The sequence below is a fragment of the Scophthalmus maximus genome, chromosome 4 (genome assembly GCF_022379125.1).
Source record: "Scophthalmus maximus strain ysfricsl-2021 chromosome 4, ASM2237912v1, whole genome shotgun sequence".
Lineage (NCBI taxonomy): Eukaryota > Metazoa > Chordata > Actinopteri > Pleuronectiformes > Scophthalmidae > Scophthalmus > Scophthalmus maximus.
The window spans coordinates 7,368,179-7,378,453 of record NC_061518.1 but is presented as its reverse complement, the minus strand read 5'-3'; the positions used below and the strand labels follow the sequence as shown (position 1 = coordinate 7,378,453).

The 10,275-nt window shown below is 40.2% G+C and overlaps 1 protein-coding gene across 1 annotated transcript; it reads left to right on the top strand.

The window, feature by feature from the left end:
* Window positions 1–326: 326 nt before the first annotated feature.
* LOC118302874 (interleukin-1 receptor type 1-like) lies at window positions 327–10,052 on the top strand. The gene is made up of 17 exons (XM_047331681.1): window positions 327–427; window positions 1,444–1,699; window positions 2,381–2,567; window positions 2,710–2,851; window positions 2,948–3,010; window positions 3,109–3,232; window positions 3,329–3,560; window positions 7,083–7,104; window positions 7,234–7,483; window positions 7,689–7,860; window positions 7,983–8,127; window positions 8,233–8,295; window positions 8,378–8,501; window positions 8,645–8,787; window positions 9,014–9,157; window positions 9,322–9,474; window positions 9,577–10,052. Exons 1-17 carry the CDS (start codon window positions 355–357, stop codon window positions 9,918–9,920), a joined length of 2,637 nt encoding a protein of 878 aa, XP_047187637.1. The 5' UTR covers window positions 327–354; the 3' UTR covers window positions 9,921–10,052.
* The last annotated feature ends 223 nt before the right edge of the window (window positions 10,053–10,275 follow it).

Here is a 10,275-nt window from a genome sequence, read left to right as displayed (position 1 = left end):
TTACACGTTTTTACATGTGCCTATTAAAGGCGACACACATTTTGTCACGTGGAATAGGTTGTACTTTGTGTACTAAATTATCTGGTAATAGCCAATTTTTAGGGTGCTTATTTTTCTGAGTACGTAATAAACACAGCCCATGTACTGTACACTAGGTCTTCTACAGGAAATATTTATTCATGCTGTGTGAAGGAGCTGCAGCCAAACAGGGACTTTTTGGTGTTTATCTTTCACATTCAACAGAAACGCGTCTCAGAGGTCAATATGTCATCTGAGTCAGCATCCACTGCTGCTGCTGCTGAATATTTAAAAGGTGCAATTTCACAGAGAGAACGTCATTCGTTTGGAGCCTGGATGAGAGGTGTGATCACGATGATGGTGAAAATGCTCCTGCTGCCTCTACTCTCCCTCCTGATGTTGTTGCCAGGTAAGATGATGACCACTTCATGACAGAGGTTACATATTAGACAGGTAATAATGTGGAGTGGAGATGATCATAATCTTACCTGCATAGTTTCAATAAATGTTATTGAATTTATAGGACTAAATTAATACACTGTGCTGAAATTAAGTAGTTTTACGGTACGTATACTTTAATTCCTATTTGGGTTTTTCAATTTTATGCATTTTATAATTTCAACTGACGTTTCCAAGAGAAATATGTTTTTCTATTTGCTATTTATGTAGCAGAACATTGTTTTAGCTTCTTTGGCCTGACAACCCCTCAGATGTATCCTAATAATAAGACAGGTTGGGAACCACAGGTCTAAACTTGTCGTGAAGATTAACAGTAAAATATTGGCTGCACGGTTGCCGGTAGTTTACTGTTCATTTTGCAGTTCTCCAATGATCAGGCACATGGCACGCGTGTAATTCAGTCACTCATGGAAATTCGTGGAGGTAGCACTGGACCGGTCCAGGCTAACACTAATACGTTTAACTTATTTCAACTATTTTGCCTTACCTACAAAATCATTTTAAAAAGTAAATAGATTTTATGCATTGTAGAGTTGTAGTCTTTGAAATCAAATTGGTGAAAAGACACTGTAACTGCTGCTAGCCACAGTAGACATAGTCTCAGTTTTAGCATATCCATAAAATAACTTGTGCTGTTTATCTGGGTCCAGGTTATGTTAACTGATTTAGGAATAACTTTGATATACTGTTGTGAGGTCCTGACAAAAATATGACAAAACTTTCAATAAATGAATGTTCTGAATAAATAGTTGTTGGCCTTATAGTCCCTACTGGTTTGATTGTGAAACACGTTTTACATTGCACCACATCAAGTGATAAAAAAAGGTCTTCAAAATCTACATTTAAAAAGTAGGGACTTCTTCCACTGATCTAAGGGGGTTATAAAAATACTAATTTAAGTTGTTGTTTTTTTACAGTCAACGCTCTAGTCTGACTCGGTAAAATGATTGTGACACTCTTTTGCAGGTGTGTTTCCCCTCAGAGCCGGAGAGATCCATTCCAAGGCAGGTGAGATGGTGACGCTGTGGTGCCCTGGTTACACAAGCTTTCATCGCGGTGATGCCAAACTGGTCTGGACGAGTCACACAGCACAGAGGACGTATGTGACCAACAACATGTCTTCGGCTGAGCTGACGCAGATGGGTGTGCTGGTTCATGGAGGGAGCCTTGTGATTCCCAGTGTGTCTGTACACCATCAAGGGAATTACTCGTGCTCTGTGGGGTACGATGTGCACTCGTCTAATACCAGGTCTACAAATACGTTGCACGAATAGTTCAGGCATGAATCCCATTTTATTCCAAAGAACATTTTTTTGGCGACTGATGGATGAGGACAGTTTTTTTCTACTAGCTGTTATATCTCAATGAACACAACGTTTATATGTTTCATATATTTGCTGAACTTTTTGCTTGCTATTTAGGTGTACTTTTATACAGTACCAAGACTGAGGGTCCATGTGAAGCTGCGGCAACGCTTGAGCTAAAATGATAAGATTAGAAGTGCTATGATGCTGATGTTTAACAGACAGAGACAATTATTTACCATGTTTACCGACTTGCAAAAATTTGCCAATTAGCACTAAACAAAAAGTACAGCTGAGGCTGGTGAGAATAGCCATAGCTTTGCAGGTGTGGACAAATTCAAACTTTGACCGAATGATGGCGATAGAGGAAAAGCTATCATCAGTTTGTACATTCATCACGAGGGGACATGTCTGCACACAGCCTCACAGGAATCCGTCAAATTGATCTGCACCAAAGTGACCGGACTTCGTCTCTGTGGGGTCTTGTCCAAAGCTTTATCTCTCTAGCAAGACAGTTGAGGTGTAATTTGCTTTTTCTTTTCTTTTCTTTTTAAATGATTGAGTTCTTCATATTATTTTTTTCTTTTATGACGTGACAGGAATGCAAGCAACCAGTTCTGGTTAACCCTGACAGTTAACACAGCACAATCCAGAGAGTATGAAGAGAGGACCAAGTACTCTAAGACATGTTACACACAACAGTCCTGCAAATTAACTTGCCCTGACTTAGATAGCCCTGATGTAAATACCCCAAATATCACCAGCAACGGCATCACATGGCACAAGGTAATTTTACACAGCAGCCTTTTTTGACTGAATTAAAAAACTTTTACTTAAGTAAAAAGCATATCATAGTTTTTGAGAACTTTAAAAATGCGTGCCTTGTATTTAAAACTGTTTTTACCTAACTTGATTTTCCATCTTGTAGGAGGGTGAGCCGTTGCCAAACGTGGACTTTCCAAGTGTGGAAGAGAAACACGGTGGTGTTTACACCTGTACCAGATCTTACCTGTATCATGGTCAAATGTATAATATGACCTATACAGTGGCACTTGATGTCAAACCAAAGAGTAAGAAAACACATTTTTTGATAAGTTTATCTTCATTGAAGTTCATAAAAAGAAAATCCCCCCCAAAAAAGTTTTTTCCTATCTTTCTTTGCACAGAAATTGTGAAACCTGCAGTGATCATTTCACCTCGCAATGCTGATGTGTTTCATGCTGATCTGGGTGAGCGTCCAACTTGTAGAATGATACACATACATTCATTTACTACCTTTCTAAATTACTACTTATAAATCTTTTTTTAAATGGCTGCTTTTTACTAGGCGCAACACTGACGATAGATTGTCAAGCTGTGACCTATTCAGTCTTCGATGGGGTGTACTGGCTGACTGGGAAATCATTGGTGAAGAAAAACGCCAAGTTGCCAGTTTTCTCCAGTGACGAACGGTGAACACACGCACCAGCTATTACAACAAATCTGCAAATGTCTGCAAACTCTTTCTTAATGCTCTTCCCATTATGCCTCTCTCCATTCTTTTCCAGGGAATGTAATGGTGAAAAAGTCAAGATGACGACATCTCTGGTCTTCAACAAAGTGTCGGAGGAGGATCTATCGAAAAACTATACCTGTAAACTGAGATCTGTTTCCCAAAAATCGAGCTTTGTCACCATCACACTGTCCAAAACAGTTTCTAAGATAGGTACAGTAGGTATCTTAGGCCAACTGTACAACAAAATTTCCCACTGGTTCATTAGCATAGCAAACATACATTCACTTTAAAAGAACAGTAAGTAAAAAAGAACATGTATAAAATTACATAGTAGAAGTATATCAATAAAATGTCTCTGTTGACTGAGCGTATAGTGCAGATAGAATTTAAATGGATGGTTATGCAAGTAATGTTTTTACATGGTCCATAATTGCACATTTCCCGGATTGCATATTTTAATATTTGGGATTCACATGAATATACACAAGATAGTTTTTGATCCCTCACATCTACTGGAATTTCTGATGATTTTTTATTTCATTTTTATCTTTCATTACGATAACTTCTCCTACCACTCCATGTACCATAAGATGAAATGCCTTGGTGTAGTGGTGCCCGATCCTGGTGAGCCCCAGCTCTACATATGTTCCCTCTCTACCCTCTCCTCCTACAACCGATCAGCTCTTGATTGACTGAACACATCTCAGTGAGTGAAAAGGCCTTTTTCACCTCAGACTTTTTTGACTTTTTACACAGGCACACAGGCATTTTTGGGTTATGACAAAAGGTGTGAGAGCAAGCCAGCATGCCTAATACCTGGGCCTGGAAATGGAGCAGCTAAATAGAAATTCAGCCTTAAGTAATTCTATTAGTTACACTTAAAGCTTTCCCTCTGGGACGTGACACAATATCTGAGGGTGAAAAAAGGCCAATCGAAAGGTGGAAAATACGCAGTTGTGAGCTTCTCCAGACCAAGGAGGGGACACCACTGCCCCAGGGCAATATATATTCTCAAAATATTCTGTTATTTCTGTTGTACCAGTTCTTTTAAACCAGCATCAATAAATGTTTTAACAATATAAAATGAATATGTGTGATGTGTTCACTGTTTTATTTATTGTTTGGTTCACTGTCAGATTTTGAAAAGCAAAATGTCAGTGAATATTGGACATAAAGCCATCAGAAAACACACCATGGCTCCATGTTTCTTGTATAAGTAGGCTTGTGTTTCACTCATTTAAGTGTGATTGAACATGATGATGAGCTTATTTTTAAGCTTTTCTGCCATCTGCTGGACAAAAATCAATAAGTGCAGCTTCTGGCTTCCATTCGAAACACAGAAAACACTGTTTTGCCATCGTCGCAATCAAATTAGCAGTTAACTTTCAAAATGTCCTCAATGAAATCACAACAGGACCCATAATAAAAAAACACACCCACTGTAAAATTCAAAGAAAAAAATCTGACTTTTAAATCGATCCAAAAAACGATCAGCTAATATGATGAATTGTTATCAAACGGCTCAACATTTTCATAAATTCAAATTTCTGGCTACCTGAAAATGTTTGAGTGGTCTCCACCAACTCACCAGGGTCATATCTGTCTCTTTTGCTACTGAATGCTGTTTTTAGTCTCTGTGTGGTTTGGGGTTGAGCAGGTGGTGTACAGTGGTGAATTTTTAGAGCCGTATGGCTTAGAACATCTTCCTGCGACGACCAAAAATGATGACTATGAATGCAGTGAGAGTGAAGAGTCAAGTCAATGGGCCAAAACAATGACATGAAAACCACTGTAAAGCTGCAGATAATTCTGTGGGTTCACGACAAGCGACCCCTTTCACATTGTTGTCGTTTTATACATTGCTATTATAAAAGCATCAGTTAGAGTCAAGCTGGTGTTGCTGCTGGTGGGTGTCTGCAGCTACATGCTGCCATGTTGAAGAACGTGGCACAATTGACATTTGCGGGCACAATAAATTGACAGCACTGAGTCCAGATATAAGAACGTAAGACGCCTTGTTGTGCTCAGATGGAAATTCCACTGAAAGTACCGCTCCGTGTACGTGTGAAAACAGTTTCCCTATGTCTGCTGTGGCTCGGGAGAAGCTCAGTCAAGTCTTTGAAAAAAAAAAAAAAGCCCCAAGATACAATAAAAATGAAACAACGTTTCCGGTGTCATTATGGGACCTATGGGACCTATGGGACCCGGTACAGATAACCTCACTGTCTGTCTCTTTTGAGCTCTGCGACTTCATCGAAGTGCATATACTATATCACTAGACTAAAAGAAGGAAGTGGTTTTGGCTCGTAACACCTCTACACCAAGCACCGTCTACACCAGTTGTCTATCTGTTATCGTGATATGCATATTGATTGTAATTAGTTCGACCAAAGAGCATTTGTCTTTGGTGTACTTGAATTGCTTCTACCAGCCTAAAGAGACATCAATTGTCAGAAGAAATAAACAATGATAGAATGAAGTCTAAAGTTGTGAACATAATCCAGTGTTATTAAAACATATTTCATCATGAAAGCACATCAATTCAGAGTCTTTCACTCCGCTTTATTTCACAGCTATATGACTTCTGTTTAGATGAATATTTTCAAAGCAAATGTGATAGGTTTTCCAATGTCTCACTATCAAGGAAAGTTATGTAAAAAAAAAAAATATCCCCAAACTATTTGAAGATGATTTTGACCTAATATTTCTCTGTGAGATTCGGGGGGGAGTTCGCATCTCACAGCCCGATTGACAAAACGCAGGAGGAAACGCATAGGTGACATTCAGCTTGTGTGTGTGTGTGTGTGTGTGTATGTGTGTGTGTGTGTGCGTGTGTGCATGTGCGTGGCTGATCGTTGTTTGGTGAAGGTGTAGCGATGGTGAAAGTTCTTCTTCTGGGCTCTCTGCTCTTCCTCCTCGCGTCAAAAGCAGGTAAGAGAAGCTCCTGGTGGGTTTAGTATATTCCATTTGGTTGGAAACTTTCATATAAAAAAAAAGATCCAAGGAGAGACACACACACACACACACACACACACTGTGTGGGCATGGCCCCGTGCATGGTGGAAGAAAGCAGTTCAAGTTCTGCAGTGAGATTTTCACTTTAGGTAAAGATAAAAGTTTTGGTATGAAAATGCTTAAAGAAGCCGACTTAAAAGTATTTTTTTATGGTTTAGTATTTCTGTAATAATACATTTTAACTGTCTTGGTGAGTATGTTATGTACTATTGTTATTCTAAATATTCAAAGTAACCAGTACATGAAGTTAATCAATAGTGGAGTACAATATTTACCTCTGATTTGTTGTGGAGTACAAGCATAAATATACTCAAGTAAACTATAAGGGCCTCAAGACTATTGTTAAGCTGATTACTGACCTAGTTACTAACTACTTATAGTTACTTTCCGTCACCTTGTTTTTTTGGACAAAACTTCTGAAAATCAAATTCATATGCTACATGGTGACATGCAGATCACAGAAGGGATACTTTATAGATAGGCACCAAGAAATTTAGGATGTGGTTAAGAACCCCCACTGTGATCTCAGTCACAGCTTTTGCTGAAAACCATATATGAAAAACAAATAGCGGAGCACTGTGGCTCACTTGCAATGGGTTCAAAACACCACTGCAAGCGTCCTCACCCGAACCAAGAAGAGTAAAAATAGAAACCTGCCTCTTCACCCTCATAGAGAATGAAACACAACCACACGCTGTTTAGATTTCCTTAAAAACATTCAATAACTCAGCTTCTTTTATTGAGTTATTGTTACTGATAACAATCTGTCCGTGTACTTCTCACTCAATCAGCCGGCGGGATGCAGTCGTTTCGGTGGGTATCGGTTGTAACCAGCCACGCTTCTGTGATCCATCAATCTTTGACATCATCTCAGTTCTACCTGTCTACAAGCCAGTTCGTGTTTCAGGGAAATGACCTCAAATTGGCGACACTCTTTCACAGGTGCACACCACCCGGGACCTGCGAAGATATATGTAAAGGCAGGTGGGATGGTGGCGCTGCAGTGCCCACTGAATATTAATCATAACGGTGACGCCAAACCGATGTGGACCAGCTTTACCAACCACAAGGTGGATCTGACCAACAAGTCGTCAGCTGAGCAGAGGCAGATGGGTGTGCTGCTTCATGGGATGAGCCTCGTTGTTATCGGTGCATCTGTAAATCACCAGGGGAACTACTCATGCTCTCTGGGGTAAAGACCTTTCAGACATACAATGATCCCGACTTTGTCCTCATATCTGGAAATACCACTGAGAACAGTCCCTGAAAGCTCCTACTTGTGTAGTAGCCTGTTCACATGCCGACGGCTTGTTTTATTTCTTTGATTGGATTGAAATATAAAGTGAAACCTTCACATTTATATATAAATATGTATTTTTTCTTTCATGACCTGACAGGAATGCAAGCAGCCAGTTCTGGTTCACCCTGAGGGTTAACACAGCTCAGTCCGGAGAGACATTTGAAAAGACATGTTACACACGACAGTCCTGTGAATTAAAGTGCCCTGAAATAAATATCCCAGATGTAAATACCCCAAATATTACCAGATACGGTATCACATGGCATAAGGTAATATAACACTTTATTAAAAAGCATACTATAGTTTTTGTTTTGGACATTAAATGTGTGTGTTCCCTGTTTCCCTGTTTAATTGAATTATTTCTTTAAACTGCTGCTCATCCATCTTGTAGGAGGGTGAGTCATTGCCAAACATGGTTTACTTCCCAAGTGTGGAAGGGAAACACCGTGGTGTTTACACCTGTACCAGATCTTACCTGTATCATGGTCAAATGTATAATATGACCTTTACAGTGGAACTTGATGTCAAACCAAAGAGTAAGAAAACACCTTATTTATAAGTTTATCTTCATTGATGTTCATATGTTCCCCCCCAAAAAAAGGTGTAAAATGTTTTCCCCCCTTTTTTTTTTCTGCGCACAGAAATTGAGAAAACTGCAGTGATAATTTCACCTCGCAATGCTGACGTGTTTAATGTAGATCTGGGTGAGCTTCCAACTTACACATAGACATTTACTACCTTTCCAAATTACTGCTTTTAAATCTTGTGCCAACTGCTTTTTACTAGGCTCAACACTGACCATAGAGTGTAAAGCTGTGGCCTACTCAGACTTTGATAAGTTGTACTGGTTGAGTGGGAAATCAATTGTGGAGAAAAACGCCAACCTGACAGTTTTCTCCAGTGACAAACGGTAAATACACGCACGGACACGCACCACCAATACAACAAGTCTGCAGACGTCATACACGGCCGCACAGGAAAGATCTCAACTTACATGAAATGGCCCGTCTTTTTTTAATGCTCGTCCTTTATGTGTTATCCATTGTTTCTCAGAGAAAATAATGGTAAAGAAGTAAATATGACCTCATCTCTGGTCTTCAGAAAAGTGTCAGAGGAGGATCTCGCAAAAAATTATACCTGCAAACTGGGATCTGTTTCCCAAAAAACAAGCTTTGTCACCATTATACTTCAAAAAGGTATGCCTTGTTGTACCTTTTGACTCATTGTCTTTCTTTAACGATGTGGAATAATTGATCAACTTTTTTGTCAAAATGTCACACAGCACTGTTTTTGTTAATTCCCTTATCAACTCATGCATCAATTTGACATAATATCTGAGCCAGCGTTCATCCGCAGACTCAAAAGACTGAGTGTTAAAAGTGTCTTATATTTAACAATTTCATTCTCTCCAATACTCCACAGCTCGCCATTTGCGCATGCCCCTGGCTCTCAGCACTGTGGGCATCGTGCTAGTGATGACCGTGACAGTGGTCGCCTATGTGAAGTTGAAAATTCACATCACTCTTTTCTTGAGAGACACGCTTGGCTGCCATAGAAGCACCGCAGGTGGGAGTCATATCTTCAGGTTATGCTTTTCTTATGTTTAAGTGATACGTACTTCTGCTTTTTGTGTGTGTGTGGGGGGGGGGGGGGGAGGAACCAAAACAACGGGGGGACTGCTGATAAGTTCCAGGAACAGAGCTGTTGTGGTTTTGTTGTTGTCTGATCAGATGGAAAAAGCTACGATGCCTTTTTGATGTGTTACAAGAGCAACGCAGACGCAGGACTAAGCGATCGGGACAGAAAATGGCTGGAGAGTGTTTTGGAAGAGAGGTTTGGTTACAGTCTCTGTCTTTATGACCGCAACGTCTTACCGGGGAAACGTACGTGTTTATATTGACCCTAAAAATTTATATCAATAGATTAATAAGAAAATATATATTAATGAAGCCAAAGTATAATCTGAAATCTGGTTGTTTTTGCAGCTGTAGCTGATGCAGTGCTAGACTGCATAGAGGAGAGCCGGACAGTGGTTTTGGTTCCCGTCTCCTCAGATCCTGGTCTAGGGTCCAGCTTGCTGAGTGCCATCCACGCAGCCCTTGTGGAGCGGCAGACGCGCTTGATTTTCATCAAAACTGAGACAACGGAAGTGTCCACAACGGGTTCCTTACCTGAGGCCCTACAACTTGTCAGTGAGGCTGGAGACTGTGTCACCTGGAAGGGCGTGAGCTCCATGCCGCCCTCCTCCGCCTTCTGGAAACGGCTATGCTATTACCTACCCGCCTCGCGGCAAGCACCAAAACTAAGACATCAACCACAGACAATCTAGGATGTTGCCTCATGGTAAAGATGTTAGGCCAATTTCGAATCATCAGCCTATGTTAGATCTGTCTTCACTACCGTCAAATATGCTGTACTTATAATGCCTGTGCCGAATTAAAGGATGTCTGTTCTCTATCAACCTGTTGTGCAGTCCTCTTTCATGTCCGTCCTTTACTATGGAGACTTTGATATCATGCACACTACGTGCCACTTAAATGGACCGAACTGCAAACTGCCTCCCAAAATAAGAGTCTTACATTTTCCTTGGAAGGTTCAAAACTTTATCATCTGATGGGTGTTATATGAAAAAGCATGCCTTACGAATCTGCCTAACATAGATAGCCGCTTTACTGTTTTCAAGG